This window comes from Aplidium turbinatum, chromosome 9 (genome assembly GCF_918807975.1).
Source record: "Aplidium turbinatum chromosome 9, kaAplTurb1.1, whole genome shotgun sequence".
Lineage (NCBI taxonomy): Eukaryota > Metazoa > Chordata > Ascidiacea > Aplousobranchia > Polyclinidae > Aplidium > Aplidium turbinatum.
This window is the reverse complement of record NC_137480.1, coordinates 26185734-26207429: the sequence shown is the minus strand read 5'-3', so window position 1 is coordinate 26207429 and position 21696 is coordinate 26185734. Positions and strand designations below refer to the sequence as shown.

General features: G+C 38.8%; 1 protein-coding gene and 1 non-coding gene across 2 annotated transcripts; both read right to left on the bottom strand.

Moving 5' to 3' along the window:
- Positions 1-10552: 10552 nt before the first annotated feature.
- On the bottom strand, positions 10553-11649 carry LOC145776886 (interleukin-17F-like). Its single transcript, XM_082588103.1, has 2 exons — positions 11480-11649; positions 10553-10781 (listed from the first exon to the last, which is right to left on the bottom strand). The coding sequence occupies exons 1-2, from the start codon at positions 11647-11649 to the stop codon at positions 10553-10555; spliced, it is 399 nt and encodes a 132-aa protein (XP_082444229.1).
- A 6960-nt stretch (positions 11650-18609) lies between these two features.
- On the bottom strand, positions 18610-18683 carry Trnai-aau (transfer RNA isoleucine (anticodon AAU)). The gene has a single exon. It is a non-coding gene; the product is annotated as a tRNA-Ile (tRNA).
- Positions 18684-21696: the final 3013 nt, after the last annotated feature.

The window sequence follows — 21696 nt, the reverse complement described above, 5'->3', positions numbered from 1 at the left end:
TTGAACAATTAAACATATTAGTATCTACACAATCTAAATTGGACAAATAATAATTGAACTGTTACTCTTCATTCCAAACGCAAACGACGCATCATTGATCACAATGACTCTGAGGTTCAACTTCGTTTGCATGCTCGATGCTTGCTCTCTAGCACAGCGTAGTTTAAACATTTGAAAGCTACAGTAATGGCTTGTTTGATGTCAAATCAGTGCTGACGTGAAAACTATTGAATTAGTTTGATTTATTTTACAATCTAAAAATAAGACGCAATTGCCAAACAATATCAACAAATTATTCACAGATTCTTTGCTTCCAACACTGTACAACAAAGTGTCATCAGCCAGTAGAAGATTTGTATTTCATTGTTTAGCACTTCTTCTATGGACGAGCAAACAATGTCAGGAGTAAAGAATTCCATTGTCTCTCTCCTCGTTGCACGTCACACGTTGATGACGAGACAATAGGCTGCTTTCCAATAACTGTTCATTGTAGTTTCGAACACCTCGCCAATCTGGTATGGTAAAGCGATAGATCATTGTCTCAAGGGTTCCGATGGACGTTATGAAGAACCATGCAAATATATAACCCAATATTTTTGAATAATTTTTATAAGCTTACTTATCTTTTCTAGCACTCACACCATCACTGATCTTGCTTTTGCCTAGAAATCGAATCCTATACCACTGATATTGAAAATAGATTTCTTAAAAACGTAAATTTTATATAAAAGTACATTTTATATTGAGATACTGTAGTTAGATGGCTTCCTGATCATTACGCCAAGAGCCGACAAGTAACTCTGGCATCGCGCATAAAGCAATCGAGGCTGCACAACAAATGGAAAGAAAATGGGATCAGATCATGTAAAATGATGGAAACATTTTTGTAAAATGTGCAGAAGAAGAAGAGGCATCTTCTTAACGCACCAAAAGTATTGTGAAATGGAGACAGCGTTTTTTTAATGGCAAAAAAATTCAATTTTTACTAGTTGAATATTAAATTCTATACAGACACTGCCCATACTTGCTACAACCCACCCAATTTACCCATTGGCGCGCATCATCCAAAGTTAGAAGCATTGAGCCGCTCAACGCTTCATAAATTTTCTTGAGCAATTAAGTTGCAGGACGAACAGTTTGATTGGTGTTTGGATATTAGAAGTTACAATCGTGACTCAATATCCCAAACTCTTCCACGCAGAACTTGCGATGCTTTAATAATTCTTATCAGGGCTGCCAGGTTTGCAGCAATATTGAGCCTTTTTGTCAATGAGCTGCCCATAAACATTTTCTTGAACGATTAAATTTTGAAACAAACGATTTGGTTGGTTTTCAAATACTAGAAGTGGCAATCATGACCCAATACCTCTAACTCATCGTCGCAAAACTTGCAACTCTTTATTAATTGACGTTCTTCTTCTTCTTGCGTTTGAGGCCGCCACAGATCACGTTGTTACATCCAGGCGCAGCAGCCAATGGATCGTGTATTCATCGAGCGTTGTTAGGTCCACATGTCTATCTTGTGGTCGGTATACAGGACATTGATAGATAATGTGGTGTGCAGTTTGAAAATCTGAGCCACACGCACAAGATGGTGAATCGGCGAGGCCCCACTGGAACATGTTGCTGCTAAAACGGCCCACTCCAGACCGCAGGCGATTGAGCTTCACCCATTTCTTCCGGGGTAGTTCTGCTCCAGGTGGGGTGTTGGTATTGGGAAGGACTGTGAATTGGGTTGGTCTCGCAACTTCTCTCCATTCACGGTTCCAAACTTAGGGACCGTGAATTGACGCTCTTAATTGATTGCTGGCGCAGTTCATGCATCTACCTCAATTGACTATATAACTAAATCTTTCCTCAACGGATGTCAATATATTCATATTTGTCTGCTATACTTTTCCCAGACTTTGTTTCAATATTGCAGCAATGAAAGTCAACTCGATGGAATCCTAGGTAGCCTACCAATGGCAGCATACTTTGTGACGTATAGCCTACACCACCAGTCATACCACTTGCAGAACTAACTTTTAACCCAGGTTGGTTGAGTCTAATGATTGTTCTTAAACATCCACCATGCACAAGAGGAGGATTGGTGGTTTCAGAAGTTTACCAATGCGGCGCGAAACCAGATCAAGATTACTTTGGGCGGAAGTTTGTGAGTTGTTATACCACGTTACTATATCGTCGTTATGAGGTGTAGGGAGGCAGTCGCTGCACCGCTACAAAAAATGTCCAACTATTCGTAAAAAAAATGTAAAAAAAGTAAATTGCAGCGTTTTTTAATATCTTTGCAAAAACTAAATTTGGGCAATGTTTGTTTGCACCCTGAAATTTGCTATTCTCCGACGCTATGTGGTCATGTGTTATTGCTCGATCAGACTCCAGTTCAGCATCTCGTGGACTAATCTGGCTAGGGCATGTGTCCTGTTTAGGATAAATCCAGCTAGTAAATAGTTTGGAATGACTAGTCTGTCTACGCTGTGGCAGTTGATCTCTTGGAGGAGAATGATGATGCCGTGAAATTTAAACAATTCTTTCTCATACGAAAAAAGAAGATGTGTTATTCTGTTTATTTTATTTTAGTTTTACTGTTGGGCTTCTTATATAAAGTTGTTCTTTTACACTGATATGGACTGGGGAAGTACGTATCAATAATGATAAAAAATAAAACAACCTAAGTGTAAAGCGATCGTTAACCCTATCTGTTGAGACACGAGGTTTTATGAGGACGCCCCACTATAGTAATGAAATACTTCACAGAAGGAAATATGCTAGAAATGTGAAATTTTTTGGCTTTAAGTTTTTATTCTTTACGAATTTTCTAAACCAACACTGGTCATTTTTCTACCTTCCTGCCCTTCACAATAAGCATTTCATCTCAGGTGGCTAGACTTTTTCATAAAACTGCCTACATTATAGCAATTGACACTGCTACATTATAGACACTGCGATTTATCCTACTTTAAAATATAAAAACGCCCAAAAATGCCTTATATTTATGATCAAAAGTAATTTTTTATTTAGTTTAGCATTACTCTATGCTATAATTTAAAAATATGCTTTAGAACAGTCAATTTTGAAGCTATTTTTTGAAAGTTAATATAAAAACCGACTTTCTGACGTTTATTCATCTCAAACACTTTATTTCAATAAATTTACCACTATTCAAAAATTCAGCAATACACATGGCTATTATCTTGTAAAATAGTTTGGCTCTGTGATTTTCATAGCTCCCGTTATTAGCGATTAATTAGCACGGAGCTAAGATAGCTCATGACGTAGTGACGTACCATCCGCGTACTAAAATAGCTCGTACTAAGATAGGGATAAAAAAATGAAAAATAAGACAACCTAAAGCAATCATTAAACGCTTGTAAACCTTCACGATATCAAGCTAAAGAAGGTGAAGAGTTAATCTTTCAAATTTGCTCCGAGGCCTACGCACGCCACTGGCCAGTAGGCTACACATTTCCTCTTCGACTATTTCATGACATCGCGACCTCTACATTGGCAGCTCATAATCAAAATGTTTGTGTGGAAAAAGACGAAATAGTTTTGTGATTGGTTGAAATCTCTTCACTTTTAAAGCGAATTGTTGATCCTCTCACCACAAGACAAAACTCGCCACCGTTTGAGATTCTGGAGTTAAAAGTGTTTCCTTCCACCGCGTCAGGTTGTCGTGGACTGCAAGGCTCGGTGGCTTAGTGGAAACAGTGCTCGCATCTAAGGTGGTAGACTAGAGTTCGATGCTTTGTCAGGTCATACCAACAACTTTAAAAATTAGCACCAAGGTTCGTTTCTGCTCAGCTCGCAGAATTGAATGATTTATTGGAAAGATGTACCAGCTGCGCCAAAACTGTCTGCTTTAGAATGCGCTGTAGCCTAACCACTGAGCTAACTGGGCGGACGTACTTAATGATATACCCAGCTGCGCCAACACTGTCTGCTTTACAATGCGCTGTAAACAACTCATGTCTGCAACTCATGTCAGCATCATGCGAAACACAAACATGTTATTGTTACGTGAAAGAGAAATTAAAACTTGAAAAATTTCAACAGAAATGAAGTAAAATGAAACACAAACAAACCAAAATCAATCAATGATGATTCTTTCCATCGTTTCAACGTTCGGTGACGATAATACAATGTAAAAAGACAACTAATTTTCATTTCTTGAACTTCTGTTCCTCTTTAAAGTCATCATATGCATTGTGATGAATTCATCAAGTGGTTGAAAATGTTTTTGCAAAACAAACATCTATGTGCAGCAGAAAGTCTGCACAAATGGTGACGTCATGTGCAGTAATCAAGTTCATCTATTCAATAAGTTTATTTAACGTTTTGTGGTATAGCCTAGCAGTGCAAACACCAGAAGCACAGAAGAGATGTTTTGAGATTGTAAATGGCTGATGAACAGCCTCATCCTCTATTGAAGTTACATTCCACATTGCATGAGTTACTTTGAACCAATCCAAGTCACAAACGAATTATTTACAAAGCAACCACACATTGATGGTGGTTTGATGTTACATTGGTCATTCATTTGTTTTTGTTAATGAAACCTCATTCGTTTTGGCAAAGTAATGTTTTAAAACGCAATATCAACGTTGAATAAATGACATCGTAGAAAAACATAATTTAACACCCTGGTGTGCACAAGTAACAAGAAATAAATTATAAATTATAAATAAATTATATATAAGTTATTGACGCTCTTGGCTTACGCCGATTGAGCACTTTACTGGGGGCACCTTGCTATGCATTGCGCAAAGCTCACTGCTTGCAGTTTGAGCACTTTGGCAAGGTTGGCAGTAGTAGTATCTTTGGTGCTTGCGTACTTCTATTGATTAATCGAGCCTCTGCTCCACATTTTTATTGAATTTCGTCTGCCACGAGAGCCAAATTATCCTTAAATAGTTGACTCTCTTCCTCGTGGTAAACCCCAATTTTATCCGCTCTGCCTACTGGCAGACCGGGTATAAGAGTCAAGTACCTGCGCCGAGGTCGCGTGAATGAGACGTGGGCGCCGCCCGGCGGTCAATTACTGCCGGTTCCAGCGTCCACACTCGACGGGTCGCCCGGCCCGTCGCAGGCCATCTTTCTGGGCTATGCAGAAAGAGCCTGTCTCCCTGGCCTGCTCCGCCATGCTAAATTTGCGGACGGTCATGTAACGTTTTCGACCCACACTCTCCCTCCACATGTACCTCGACTCCCCAGCCTGGCCCCGTGACATAAGCTGGTGGACTTACCCCTCCGGGTGCATCGTCACCCCTAAATCACGCCGCTCCCCGCCGCCGCGGGGTGTGGCAGGCCGGTTTCTGAAAGTCTTCGACCTGGCTATGTTTGTTTGTGCTCTCTCGCCGTGTCAATCCTTTGTACCCGTGCGCTGTTGATGCCAATAAAACAGTCGAACAACAATAAACACTGCACTGACGAGACCGGAAGGTCTCTGCTCCACATTTTTATTTGAATTTTGTCTGCCACGAGAGCCAAATTATCCTTAAATAGTTGACTCTCTTCCTCGTGGTAGACCCCAATTTTATCCGCTCTGCCTACTGGCAGACCGGATATAAGAGTCCAGTACCTGCGCCGAGGTCGCGTGAAGGAGACGTGGGCGCCGCCCGGCGGTCAATTACTGCCGGTTCCAGCGTCCACACGCGACGGGTCGCACGGCCTGTCGCAGGCCATCTTTCTGGGCAATGGCCATCTTTCTGTCGCAGGCCATCTTTCTTCACAACTTTTCTACTCGAAGCTCGACCAACCTAGATTACTATTATTATCGATACACAACCACAAAACTACAACGCTCAATGAAATACTCTGGCGCAAAAATTTGGAATAATATATCAGATGAAATTCGCAAATCCTCATTCACAACTTTTAAAAGAATGTACAAAAAGAAAATTATTGACTCATATTAAACAAATGCTAAATTAACCTACTAATCAGTTTTTTGATTTCTTGTCTTCTTGGACAGCTTCACCGTTATTTATGTATTATTATCTCTTTGTCTCAATTATTCAATTATAATTATCATTGATGAGTTAAGGGTGGCTGCTTGACTTGAAGGCCTTGAACGGTCACTTCGCAGCCTCCCTCTGCTGTGATGCTACCATCATTTTTTACTCGTTTTTTTTTATTGTAAACTTTTCAACAGTTTTACTGTACATTGTGTTTTGATTTATTGTACATATTTTTCGCAGCGGCCAATAAACAAACAAACAAACAAACAATGCAGAAAGAGCCTGTCTCCTGGCCCGCTCCGCCATTCTAAATTTGCGGACGGGTCATGTAACGTTTTCGATCCACACTCTCCCTCCCTCCCCAGCCTGGCCCCCGCGACCTAAGCTGGTGGACTTATACGTCTTTTTCTGCACAAACTGGTGACGTTCTTCTTGTTCTCCATGACGTTCTTCTTGTCTGGCAATTTGCTCCTTCGTCTGACGTTCTTGGTTGGCAATTTGTTGTTGCAGGACTTCGATCAGTTTCTCCATGTTTCTAAAATCCTGTAGACATTCTGTAAAGATCCTGCCGGCGACGCCAGTTAAATGTCTGTTGTATTTCCAGACGTTTAATATAAAATAAACAATAATAATTGTAGCGATAGCCAACCGAGAAAACCATTTACCTCTTGTTACTTACTGATGATGATGATGTTATGGTTTTATTTATTGTCGCTCTACAACAGCTAAGGTCTTTTAGCGACAGGGCTCATTTTTAATTTGTATCAGGTTTACGATGTTATCACATTATTACCCGACTCATTCTCACTGCGTTATGCAGGATGGAACACAATCGGTACCGTTTTTAAAGTCTTCGGTTTGACCCGACCTGGAATCGATCTCAGATCTACCAGCACCAGAGCCGAAGGCGAAACCACTCGGCCACTGAGCTGGTTTGTTACTTACTGATTCAATGTATAAAAGCAACGCAATATATAGTAAGAAAGAAACGCAAAACAATCAACTAAGGAACGTGGTACAGAACGCTCAATTGATTACACGCGCAGTGCGGTAGTAATCAATTCCAACGTCTGTACCAGAAAACGCTGAACTGTGATTATGTAGTGACGCTGGTCACGAGTTACATATATTCAACGTAAATAAAATGACAACTATAACACTTCGGTTTCTGGATTTCTATTTTATTACAGTATATTGACCGTGTCCGATAATGGGTCATCTCGATTATGGTGTAACAGGAGCAGCTATAGTGTACAGAGCGTCTTGCTGCGGTTGCTCTATCAGTTTGTTTAATTTGAGAAGTAGCCTTATCTGGCCAAACATGCACTCATTTGACCTTTCAATGATGTGTACAGGCAAGGCAATTGAATTGCAAAATTTTTAATGGCAAAATTTTTCACCCAGTTAAAAATAGAGATAGGTAGGTATCACTGTTAATAGCCAAAAAGAATGTAGAATAAACCACAACTGCTCTGCTGTATCTCTGCTTGAATGTTCATACAGTATATCTTTGTGACATAACAGTTTTAACCTTTCCATATTTGTTCTCCCAACAAACCGAAAGTCAACCAACTGACCAACATGCAAGGGTGTTCTTTGTCGTGTCTAGGCTTACACATAGTGCTTGAAGATTTACATTAAGTGGACGGGAGGGCAATCTTTGTGTCCACCTTTAGGCATGCCTTTAAGTGTCCTGTCAAAGGCACAGTCGTATGCTCTTGAGCGGTGTCGAACCGGCGGCCTTTCGATTGCCGTTCAAGTGCTCTCACCACTCGGCTATGCAGCCGATCGGTGATGTAATTGTGTGACACTGCGCTAAATGAGTTTTGTATCATAAAAATCTACATCAAAGCTGCCATCATTCGCGAGCTATTGCACTTCTTGATCACGTGTTAAAAGTGTATCATGTTGGCTACTGTATATTTGAAGACGCAGACGTTACTATACAAGAGCCCGATGACAGTGAACCTACTCGACCAAACATTTATGTTTCGTAAACAAAATCCTCAATTGCAGTTCATAGAAACTGAAATTGTTGACGGCAGAAATAAAAGAAAGCCTATGAGAGGTCACAGAACGTAGGCATGCTCATGATGAAGGCTACAAGATGGCAAGACATTCATCGGAACAAAACAGCAGATATTCGTAAAATGCTAATAAATAAATGACTAAAATTAATTACAAGTTAATTACAATTAAGTTATTTTTCTGACGAGGGCAGAAAGTTTTGCCAAATACGTTCGAATTTATGTGGCCATCTTTTATTTTATGTATTGTTTTTGAATTATGCAATTCAAATCCTATCAAGTTGCTATCAATTATCTGACTGTGGTATTCAAGAATTATCTCTACCAAAGCTATACTCTTATGATAACGTTTTGAATCTTTTATGCCCATGTTTTTGGATCTCCTATACCCATGTTTTAGAATTGCCTTACCCAAGCTTTGGATCACTTGTGCCCATGTTTTGGTTTTCTTGTGACCTTGTTTTGAATCTGTTATGCCTAAGTTTGGATTTCTTGTGCTCAGTTTAGATTTCTTCCGTCTGTATCTTTATCGTCTGTATCCTTACCTTGTATCTTTTAAGGTCATGTAGATTGTACAGTATGATCGACCACTTATATGCCCATAGTCAAAATCTGTCATGTCCAAGTTTTGGATGTTTTAAATCCATTTCTTGGATCTTCTATTCCCATTATATTTGGATATAAACTGAGCCTTTGTGGGACGCCATTTGAAAATTCAAACAACACTTTGAGAACCACTGTAATGCGCCAATAAAACCCGAACATTTTTTAAATGTCGAAATTTATCAATCATGCTGCAAATTCGGAAAGTTTTACTGATCCCTGAAAACGTTTCGGGGTCCCCTTGTGGGTCCGCGGATTCCCGGAGGAGAACCGATAGAATTACTGTACTGCAATTTCAAGCAAGTCCAACTCCTTTAATCAAGATCAGATAAGAAAACTGATTGTCTTGCTTTGGTATCACGCACGATATGACGTTCGCGTTTGTCGCTGCCACCTAACTCTAGAGTCTAGACCTCTTCTATATTTGGCATATATTGTTTTTGTTGTATAATGTTCAGAAATAAAAAGAAACTGAACCGAACTGTAGAGAATAGATACCCAACAAGCTATTAAGTTTTCGTGATTGATGTGTCGTGTGTTTCTGAGCACGGCGCTCTGTTCCTCAAGCATTCTACTCAGTTAATTATTGCCTTGTTTTCTACACGCTTTGGTTCTACGCTTTCATTCATTCATTCATTCATTCAGTTCTGTTGTTGCAGCATTGTGTACTGTAGGAAGCAGTTATTTATGTATCCTTTTCATTTACAGATGTAGTTGCTTTCTATTTTATTAAAGCCTAAGCAAGGTTGTTGTACAAGTTAATTAAGTTCACTTCATGATGTTGGTTAAATTTCCAAAAAACATTTATTAATTAAACTGACGAAATAATTTTATTGGAAGTTGGTAAACAATCGATCTACCTACAATGACAAAACAGTACGTTCAAAATTACATTATTGTATTCGTCAACAAGCATAATCAATCAGACATTCATTCATTATTGTTGTGTAACAAACGGTGTGCACAAAGTTGAAATCCACTTTTTGTTTCTTTGGGGCGTGTGGATATAGGGCCGTCACATGATTTTCAACCAAAACGACAAACTAAGTCATGTAATATGTACAAACGTCATCAGGGGTGGATCCAGCAAATAACCTTAGGGGAGGACAATTTTAATAAAACATGCTGATGTTTATTCAGCATGTTTCACAGTAACATGTATATCTACAGTAATCCAAACCGGCAAATGCACTGTGAACATAGTTACTTTTCTGTATGTTAAGAAGGGGGCATGGGGAAAGCAATCGCCCCAATCGTCCCCCCACATCAGCCACAAAGCGTCGTGTAGACTAATATATATAAAAATTAACTTACGTCTGAAAAATGCAGTATTTTATGACAACACAACCACACAACATAAATAAACATAGACTTGTATACAGTGGCGTGCGCAGGATTTTTTCATGGGGGAAGGAGGGGTTGAAAAAAATGGTGAGACTATTCTAATTGTAATCTAGTAATCAACATTTAGTTCACGACTGAAACAAAAGTGAGCCTATAACACGTCACTAAACGTACAGTACATACACTTGTCATTTACTGATAATTAGGGCTACGAGATGGTCGAGAAAGCTTGAAGAACATTGGCGTACGTTTTGAGTTAAAAATTTGTTGGTTAATGCAAATTTCGATGTAAATCGTGAATGCAATCCACTGTCGATTCAGAATTTGGTCGATCTTTCCTGTGGAGTACGAAGACGTTTTCCATTTGAGTTACGTTAAGATTGCATTTTGTAGCAAAAAGGAATTAAAAATACTCATTTTTGGCTATAATTTTTGCATCACAACACAAGTACCTGTTTACAAAACTTGATTTACATAAATAGTAAGAAACATTAAGGATGACTTGTTTAAATAAATTCTTGCGTACGCCATTGCTTGTATATTACGATCATATGTCCGCCACAATCTTGATCATTAGAATGGTGGTATTGTGATCATTGTATATCAGACAAAACATTAATACTGTGACATCACTGGAATGGTACAATGGCATCCCACTTGAAGTTCAATTGTCTCCAGAGAACACTGATTTCTATGGCGGCATTCGTTCACGTTTGTAGTCCAATTCAATCGGATGACGTCAATATTCACTTTTATAGCCTCGCTGACGTAACTGCGCTTTTCCATTGTTCCGTCATAGCATCCGACACAAAGGCATTTTGCTTGGACAATGTTCCGAGGATATCTGAGAAAAAGTGAAGCAGAAAAAATACAAAAATAAGTTTGAAAAACAGCTTTCTAGCAAATGAGACAATCAAGTATCTGATAAATAAAGTTCTACTTTATAGTTCAAAAATTACATTTGTTAGCAAAAATCATTTTCTGTGTGGTAGTTCAATACAGATGTACAGACTTATTCTTGTTCTAGACTATTGCCAATAATTTTATCATTTTATTTACTGAAATAAATATTATAAAAAAATGTCAGAAATAAGTAATTGCAATGCACTTTAATTATTAAATTTTTTTATCAAGAAAATGAAGTATCTGTATTCTTTGCATTCTTTGACGTATTCTTTGCATTAATTTTGTTATTATTTTATTTGCGCCAGATCAATAAGTCCATTTTAATTACCATACATCCAAACAGACAAAAACAAACCATTCAAGAATATTCACAATAACTTAGTTAACAGATAATGCTGTTGCGGGGAATTGTTGACAAGTTAGCTGCAAATGGCTGATTTGAAGTACGACGATTTGACAAGAGCGTCAGAATTGCAGAGAGCATTTATGTAACAATTCTTGGAAGATTGACATCTATATAAAAAGTTGTAAATAGATTTGCGAAGTACTGCATCAAAGGTCAAAATAAAAGCATAAAGTGTAAATTTAAAGTTTGATCAATGCTTAAAAAAAAAACATCTTAAACAATTTCTTTACCTGTGATCATCTCTGTCTACGCACAATTCGTAAGGCGAGAAGCTCCTCAGCCTCTTTGACGTGCCACAAGTTCCCCTGCAGGTAGGTCGCGATATATCGTCACAATAGATCGATCTTCCAGCTTGACATTCTTCGTCGTTGAAAAGACAAAGATAGTTTGTAGGTGACATGTCGGATCCTAGGTTGGCTGACTTCAGCAGCCTATTGATGTTCCTCACTGCTTTGCTCAAGTTGTTGCTGCGTTGTCCGGCGGAGGAATAGATGAAAACAATTATCAGGCATCCCAGAATAGCAATCGCTTTGTTTTGTCCAACAGAAAACATCGCGTTCTGTTTCTAAAAGTGACTTTGTCAAAGTAGCTGCTTTGTCGTGACGAACGTTTGTAATTTCGTTTCAAATGGTTCAATACAAACCTGTTTTTTTTTTATATAGCCAACTTTGACTTGGAAGGTGTAGGTTGATTTAAATGACATTTATTTATTTTTTAATCCTTTGAAAAGCATATCACCTCATTAAGCAAACTGCTACACTTGCTTGACATGTATTTTTTTGTTTGTTAATGTTTAATAGATTCTTTGAATTCAACCCCCTGGACAGTTTCAATAGTAGGTTTTTCGCATGGCGGATTGTCTCAAATATTTCAAATTCTTTTTTAAATCATTAAACAACGAAAGCGAAATTTTTACAGTTGGAAGCAGAACTTAGAGTCAATAATGAACCAAATAGAAAGTGAGAACCGGACAGACTTGCAACAAACAACAATTTGTTTTATTTCTGAAGAACCAACCAATCAAAGCAATGAAGAAAGAAAACTGATCGTATGACGTCATCGTTGTACAGAACAGGGACTACAAGATTCTTGGCTTGGACTTAAAGCTGGAATGATGCCAAACTTGTTAATGTTTAAACTTGTCAAGTTAAGAAAAGTTTGACTTTTATTGGCGATGTAAAAGATTGTTAACTTATTTTTAATATTCCTATCATTTGATTTGGTTCAACATTTGTCTGGGATGCTTTTCCTGCTCCCCAAACCTTTACACGAGCTTGGGTCGGACATCTCCCGTCTCTAACCCACTGCAGCTAATAATTCACTATTGAACCAAGATAGAGTTGAAACTTTTATATTTTGTATCTACGAAAATCTGTTTCAAAAATTTTCACAAAATCGAATCTTGGTCAAATGCGTAAAAAATTGTCTGAAACCAAATGTAACACGAGCAGTACCGTGAAGTGTTGACATAACTCTAAACTCTGTTCTAGTATAATTGATCTTGTATAGTATATTGTATATAGGTTTAGAACTTGCATACAGAAATGTTTCCATAACATGTTGTTTAGGCATTGTTTTATGAGATAACTCTTCCCTTCCACATCCGAGAGTCAATTTAACGATGAATGAACAATAATCGCATGATGTAAGATAATTACTAACGGACGATGTGATGTAATGGATTGATTGATGGATTGAATCTTTATCCTCGGACTGAGAAAGCTTCTTGAAGAGCTTAATCCTGGCAGTTTCGCATACTTGCAGAGGCCTTGAATCACTGACGCAGGCCCGGTCACCGAGATTGACAGAGTGAAGTTTCCGATTGTTGAAGTCTTGTTGCAGGAGAATTATTCCATCCATTAGATGCCGCTGAATGGAGAGCAATCCTTAGAATGCGTTGCTCAATCGCACACCCCGAGAGTCGAACCAGCGCGGCTTGATCTTGAAGCTTCTTCGTTCCAGAAGTCACGCGCTACCAATTGAGCTATCGGGATGGATGGTAATGTAATGGTGATGTAATGCGAAACTGCCAGGATTAAGCTCTACAAGAAGCTTTCCCAGTCCGAAGATTCAGTCCGCCCCGTTAGCTCAGTGGTCCGGCTCAAGATTACGCGGCGCAAGTTCGACTCTTGGGGTGTGCGCTTGAGCAACGCACCTTAAGGACTGCTCACCATCTAGCGGTACCTAGTGAATGGAATAATTCCCCGGCAACTACACTTCAACAATCGGAAAACTTCACTCTGCCCATCTCGGTAACCAGCCCTATGTCAAGAGCCTCTACAAGTATGCGAAACTACCAGGAATAACCAATCGAGGATTTGTCAGTCCGAGGATAAAGATTCAAAACCAACCAACCAAGATAAAGATTCAATCAATAAAATGATAACCCTATCACTTTCGGGTAATCCCCTTACTTCTAAATCTGATCAAATTCAAATGCGAAACTGATTGCTTGGCCACAAGCACACATCCATGTTGACTGAATCAACAAGCCAAGAGCCAAAAACGTTGCATTTAAAAGCGGTGGTTCAAACATTGCGCATCCATTACTCGGTGGTGACATCAAGTGGTAGATTACACAACAGACGTTTGGCCAGAAAATTGGCAATGAGGCAAGTAATAACTTCCCAGAGAAATTCTTCACTAGTCCATAAATCATTCAAAAACCAAAGAATGTGGAGTGAAGCGTTTGCTTGAAGCATTGCACAGCGAAGTGGGATGAGTTAATTTGCTATTTTGATTGTTAAGAAGGAGCGATCTTCCTGGCGTCAGCTCATGGTATCCGTCATGAACTCTGAGAGTTGGGCGGCGAGAAAAAAAAGCCTTATGGGCAAAACACGTGTCTATCACTGTCAAACCTTGCTAAACTCGACTGCCGTGAAACACTTGCTATTTAATACGGCTTTTTGATTATTTTGTTTCAAGACATTGCATTAATTCTATTATTTACTAAAACTGCAATCCATATTGAGTACAAAAAGTAATAATAATTATTATTATCATCCATGTTTTATTTTTTATCATGACATCAGTGCATTCCACGATCAACAAACATTTGCTTCTGATGTCGCCACAAATTGTTTGCTTTCTTTTTTTGCTTTTCGTTTTCTTTTTTTTTTGCTTTCGTACCGTACAGCGTTTTCCATCTCTTTGTTTTTACTATTAGTTTTTGTAATATAACGTTCTTTGTGCGTTTTTACTACCATTTTTATTGCATTTTTGCTGTGTTGTTTTGTTTATTGACTTCTTATTGTGTATTGCGGCCCTCGGTTTAATTTACAAGTTTTTATTTGGCCATAAGAGCAGTTTGAGTTTGAGACCCTTGGTCTAGAAAAAAGTAGAAGCGACAAAACGCGAACGTTACTTCGCGCTTGTAATCGAAATAAGTGATTAAGTTAAAAAAACAATTGGCACGGTCGCAAAACTTTCAGAAAAATTTAGGATAAAAAACAAAATAAAAATAAATTACAAACAAAAACAACAACATATATCCAGGCTACAGCTTTATCAGCCCATATCGCTTTCAAATGATATTTTCAAGATTTATATTCAACGTAAATAAAATGACGACTATAACAGCTACAAATCTTGAAAATATCATTTGAAAGCGATATGGGCTGATAAAGCTATAGCCTGGATATATGTTGTTGTTTTTGTTTGTAATTTATTTTTATTTTGTTTTTTATCCTAAATTTTTCTGAAAGTTTTGCGACCGTGCTAATTGTTTTTTTAACTTAATCACTTATTTCGATTACAAGCGCGAAGTAACGTTCGCGTTTTGTCGCTTCTACTTTTTTCTAGACCAAGGGTCTCAAACTCAAACTGCTCTTATGGCCAAATAAAAACTTGTAAATTAAACCGAGGGCCGCAATACACAATAAGAAGTCAATAAACAAAACAACACAGCAAAAATGCAATAAAAATGGTAGTAAAAACGCACAAAGAACGTTATATTACAAAAACTAATAGTAAAAACAAAGAGATGGAAAACGCTGTACGGTACGAAAGCAAAAAAAAAAGAAAACGAAAAGCAAAAAAAGAAAGCAAACAATTTGTGGCGACATCAGAAGCAAATGTTTGTTGATCGTGGAATGCACTGATGTCATGATAAAAAATAAAACATGGATGATAATAATAATTATTATTACTTTTTGTATTCAATATGGATTGCAGTTTTAGTAAATAATAGAATTAATGCAATGTCTTGAAACAAAATAATCAAAAAGCCGTATTAAATAGCAAGTGTTTCACGGCAGTCGAGTTTAGCAAGGTTTGACAGTGATAGACACGTGTTTTGCCCATAAGGCTTTTTTTTCTCGCCGCCCAACTCTCAGAGTTCATGACGGATACCATGAGCTGACGCCAGGAAGATCGCTCCTTCTTAACAATCAAAATAGCAAATTAACTCATCCCACTTCGCTGTGCAATGCTTCAAGCAAACGCTTCACTCCACATTCTTTGGTTTTTGAATGATTTATGGACTAGTGAAGAATTTCTCTGGGAAGTTATTACTTGCCTCATTGCCAATTTTCTGGCCAAACGTCTGTTGTGTAATCTACCACTTGATGTCACCACCGAGTAATGGATGCGCAATGTTTGAACCACCGCTTTTAAATGCAACGTTTTTGGCTCTTGGCTTGTTGATTCAGTCAACATGGATGTGTGCTTGTGGCCAAGCAATCAGTTTCGCATTTGAATTTGATCAGATTTAGAAGTAAGGGGATTACCCGAAAGTGATAGGGTTATCATTTTATTGATTGAATCTTTATCTTGGTTGGTTGGTTTTGAATCTTTATCCTCGGACTGACAAATCCTCGATTGGTTATTCCTGGTAGTTTCGCATACTTGTAGAGGCTCTTGACATAGGGCTGGTTACCGAGATGGGCAGAGTGAAGTTTTCCGATTGTTGAAGTGTAGTTGCCGGGGAATTATTCCATTCACTAGGTACCGCTAGATGGTGAGCAGTCCTTAAGGTGCGTTGCTCAAGCGCACACCCCAAGAGTCGAACTTGCGCCGCGTAATCTTGAGCCGGACCACTGAGCTAACGGGGCGGACTGAATCTTCGGACTGGGAAAGCTTCTTGTAGAGCTTAATCCTGGCAGTTTCGCATTACATCACCATTACATTACCATCCATCCCGATAGCTCAATTGGTAGCGCGTGACTTCTGGAACGAAGAAGCTTCAAGATCAAGCCGCGCTGGTTCGACTCTCGGGGTGTGCGATTGAGCAACGCATTCTAAGGATTGCTCTCCATTCAGCGGCATCTAATGGATGGAATAATTCTCCTGCAACAAGACTTCAACAATCGGAAACTTCACTCTGTCAATCTCGGTGACCGGGCCTGCGTCAGTGATTCAAGGCCTCTGCAAGTATGCGAAACTGCCAGGATTAAGCTCTTCAAGAAGCTTTCTCAGTCCGAGGATAAAGATTCAATCCATCAATCAATCCATTACATCACATCGTCCGTTAGTAATTATCTTACATCATGCGATTATTGTTCATTCATCGTTAAATTGACTCTCGGATGTGGAAGGGAAGAGTTATCTCATAAAACAATGCCTAAACAACATGTTATGGAAACATTTCTGTATGCAAGTTCTAAACCTATATACAATATACTATACAAGATCAATTATACTAGAACAGAGTTTAGAGTTATGTCAACACTTCACGGTACTGCTCGTGTTACATTTGGTTTCAGACAAATTTTTACGCATTTGACCAAGATTCGATTTTGTGAAAATTTTTGAAACAGATTTTCGTAGATACAAAATATAAAAGTTTCAACTCTATCTTGGTTCAGTTGTGAATTATTAGCTGCAGTGGGTTAGAGACGGGAGATGTCCGACCCAAGCTCGTGTAAAGGTTTGGGGAGCAGGAAAAGCATCCCAGACAAATGTTGAACCAAATCAAATGATAGGAATATTAAAAATAAGTTAACAATCTTTTACATCGCCAATAAAAGTCAAACTTTTCTTAACTTGACAAGTTTAAACATTAACAAGTTTGGCATCATTCCAGCTTTAAGTCCAAGCCAAGAATCTTGTAGTCCCTGTTCTGTACAACGATGACGTCATACGATCAGTTTTCTTTCTTCATTGCTTTGATTGGTTGGTTCTTCAGAAATAAAACAAATTGTTGTTTGTTGCAAGTCTGTCCGGTTCTCACTTTCTATTTGGTTCATTATTGACTCTAAGTTCTGCTTCCAACTGTAAAAATTTCGCTTTCGTTGTTTAATGATTTAAAAAAGAATTTGAAATATTTGAGACAATCCGCCATGCGAAAAACCTACTATTGAAACTGTCCAGGGGGTTGAATTCAAAGAATCTATTAAACATTAACAAACAAAAAAATACATGTCAAGCAAGTGTAGCAGTTTGCTTAATGAGGTGATATGCTTTTCAAAGGATTAAAAAATAAATAAATGTCATTTAAATCAACCTACACCTTCCAAGTCAAAGTTGGCTATATAAAAAAAAAACAGGTTTGTATTGAACCATTTGAAACGAAATTACAAACGTTCGTCACGACAAAGCAGCTACTTTGACAAAGTCACTTTTAGAAACAGAACGCGATGTTTTCTGTTGGACAAAACAAAGCGATTGCTATTCTGGGATGCCTGATAATTGTTTTCATCTATTCCTCCGCCGGACAACGCAGCAACAACTTGAGCAAAGCAGTGAGGAACATCAATAGGCTGCTGAAGTCAGCCAACCTGGGATCTGACATGTCACCTACAAACTATCTTTGTCTTTTCAACGATGAAGAATGTCAAGCTGGAAGATCGATTTATTGTGACGATAGGTCGCTGTCCACCAGTAGTGTATTGCGTTCACTTGCTACCAAATTGTGTGCACATTTTTATGGGTCCAGAATATTTTTCTGGGACAATTTTGTGTGCACATTTTTATGGGTCCAGAATATTTTTCTGGGACAATTTTGTGAGGATATTTTTCTGGGACAATTTTGTGAGGATTTTTTCAAGCCCTCGCACATTGGACATTTGAACTTCCTGCGCATTGTGAGCGTATTTTTTTGGGACAATATTGTGAGCACATTTTTCTGCTGATGACGCTATATCAAAGGTAACACATATTCATAACGGTTGATTTGAACCAGGAAGTGTTTGTATGCCTAATTACCTAAGCCATTTTTTAAAACATGTATTAAGAGGCTGCTTCGCCAGACCGCCACTGATTGCAATAGCAAACAGCTCATCTTAAATTGGATACAAAATATAGCCTAATTCGAAGAAATTCTGAAGTTCGTTCAAACGCCAATGAATCTAGATTTTTCTTTTAGCTACTTCTTCTACTGAAAGAAATATACAAAGACTTTTTTAAATCAAAATAAAATACATGGCCAGTACGGGGATCGAACCCGCGACATTCGCGTTATTAGCACGACGCTCTAACCAACTGAGCTAACCGGCCATTTTATTTTGCTGTGTTTTAATTTTAACTGGAAATCTTGTTTAATAAAACTTATGTGCTGACTGACAAAAGAAACAAGACAGTACAGTTTCAATCATATTTTATTGACAAATCGTACAAAACAATCACAGAATAGAATCTCATTTAATACGTTTTTGAGGTCGAAACGCGCTTGGTGATTGATCCTTTAGGACTTTTAAATATTTGAGGATTTCTTGTAATTGGTGTTGATCTTTTGGAGTTGGCAAGGGACACGCTTCGAATGTTTAGGGTGATTGAAGATTTCGTTGTACTTTGATGAGTTTTTTGATCTGTGGATCGGTTTTAGTTCATTGTACGGCAAATGATCAAAGGGTTGGTTATAATTATTATCATCTATGACTTGTCCAAAAATCTTAATAAATACTGCATTTAATCATCTTGAACAATAATAAATACTGCATTTTTTCATCCTTTCGGTTAATTTTCGTTTCGGTTTATGTTAGTTTCGGTAAACCTTTATTTCTTTAGGTCTACGTTTCGCTATAACAGTGGTTTCAGCTAAACCTTTATAGTAACGTTTGATACATGTAACTAACCTGGAGTAATAGCTTGGTCAAAACAACGTAACTTTAGGCTTATCATGCAGGAATAAATTTTACATTTTGATTTTAGATGATGCTAATACCAGCTAAACAATCAACATTTCTTTTATACAATGAGAACACCCAAATGAACAGCTATAGAACAAATTGTTGCAACATATACTTCTACAATCTGAGGACTGGAAAAAGATCAACAAACCTAGCGCAATCTACATCACAAATTGTTACCTTAAGACAAGCATGGAAAAATACAAACTCCAGCAGAATGAGAGCACAAATTTTGCAACACGTAATGACACCTGCTGATTAAAACACACAAACAAATCTCCAAACACAGATTTTAACGTTACAAATTATGCAACATAAAGTTTGCACCTCGTTAGTTAATGTTTTTTTATTTGTCAATCATACAGCTTTAAAGTTTGTAGCGTGTTAAAAATATTTTTGGTTGTTGGTTTGTGCAATTAAAAGTTTGTGATTTGTGAAGAAAGGCGTTCTTCCCGGCTATCAGCACAAGGCTGATTACTCACTAGCACAGCGAGCAGCAGTAACGCTTCGCTAACCAGAACGGTGTAGCTTCCACGCTAGCCATAAAGACCTCCAATTAAACGTTTAAGTTATTTTGGTTTAAGCGTGGAAGCTACACCGTTCTGGTTAGCGAAGCGTTACTGCTGCTCGCTGTGCTAGTGAGTAATCAGCCTTGTGCTGATAGCCTGGAAGAACGCCTTTCTTCACATAACCCACCCCAGGCACCTGCTGGTTTTGTTGGCTCTTTCTTTCCACAAAGATAAGAGTTAAACTGACTGGTAAAGCGGCGGTCGATTACTCAAGTGGCAAGAATACGGTGCGATACTGATGAGCCCAGCCTCATGGGCGAAACACGTGTCTATCGCTGTCTATTCGATGCTACAATCGGCTGCCAAAATAACTTAAACGTTTAATTGGAGGTCTTTATGGCTAGCGTGGAAGCTACACCGTTCTGGTTAGCGAAGCGTTACTGCTGCTCGCTGTGCTAGTGAGTAATCAGCCTTGTGCTGATAGCCGGGAAGAACGCCTTTCTTCACATAACCCACCCCAGGCACCTGCTGGTTTTGTTGGCTCTTTCTTTCCACAAAGATAAGAGTTAAACTGACTGGTAAAGCGGCGGTCGATTACTCAAGTGGCAAGAATACGGTGCGATACTGATGAGCCCAGCCTCATGGGCGAAACACGTGTCTATCGCTGTCTATTCGATGCTACAATCGGCTGCCAAAATAACTTAAACGTTTAATTGGAGGTCTTTATGGCTAGCGTGGAAGCTACACCGTTCTGGTTAGCGAAGCGTTACTGCTGCTCGCTGTGCTAGTGAGTAATCAGCCTTGTGCTGATAGCCGGGAAGAACGCCTTTCTTCACATAACCCACCCCAGGCACCTGCTGGTTTTGTTGGCTCTTTCTTTCCACAAAGATAAGAGTTAAACTGACTGGTAATATATATATATTTTTTTTTGATTACAGTATATTGATTCATCGAGCCTCTGCTCCACATTTTTATTGAATATTCGTCTGCCACGAGAGCCAAATTATCCTTAAATGGTTCGACTCTCTTCCTCGTGGGAGACCCCAATTTTATCCGCTCTGCCTACTGGCAGACCGGGTATAAGAGTCAAAGTACCTGCGCGAGGACGCGTGAAGGAGACGTGGGCGCTGCCCGGCGGTCAATTACTGCCGGTTCCAGCGTCCACACACGACGGGTCGCCCGGTTCGTCGCAGGGCTTCTTTCTGGGCTATGCAGAAAGAGCCTGTCTCCCTGGCCCGCTCCGCCATTCTAAATTTGCGGACGGGCCATATAGTTTTTCGATCCACACTCTCCCTCCACAGGTACCTCGACTCCCCAGCCTGGCCCTCGCGACCTAAGCTGGTGGACTTAACCCTCCGGGTGCATCGTCACCCCATAAATCACGCCGCTCCCCGCCGCCGCGGGGTGTGGCAGGCCGGTTTCTGAAAGTCTTCGACCTGGCTATGTTTGTTTGTGCTCTCTCGCCGTGTCAATTATTTGTACCCGTGCGCTGTCGATGCAAATAAAACAGTTTAACACATACGGTGCGATACTGATAAGCCCAGCCTCATGGGCGAAACACGTGTCTATCGCTGTCTATTCGATGCTACAATCGGCTGCCAAAATAACTTAAAAGTTTGTGATTTGTTAAAAATATTTTTCAGTTTAATAAAATTTAAGTTTGTGATTAATTTTTCGTGTATATGTTATTACAACAAAACTTTCAGTTTACAATTTGTCAAAACTACTTTTTACTTTGTAGAATAAAATTTAACTATTTTTTTTATTTAAAATGATTTTTCGTGTGTATGGTGTTAGAATAAAAACTTTTTAGGTTACGGTTTGTCAAAACTACTTTCTTAGTTTGTAAAACAAAACTTAACTATTTTTTTT

Coding starts and splice junctions, on each gene's coding strand:
- LOC145776886 (XM_082588103.1), bottom strand. CDS start 11,649: ATGTCACCTACAAACTATCTTTGTCTTTTCAACGACGAAGAATGTCAA. Junction 10,782..11,479: donor GTAGACAGAGATGATCACAG/GTAAAGAAATTG, acceptor ACTTTTTCTCAG/ATATCCTCGGAACATTGTCC.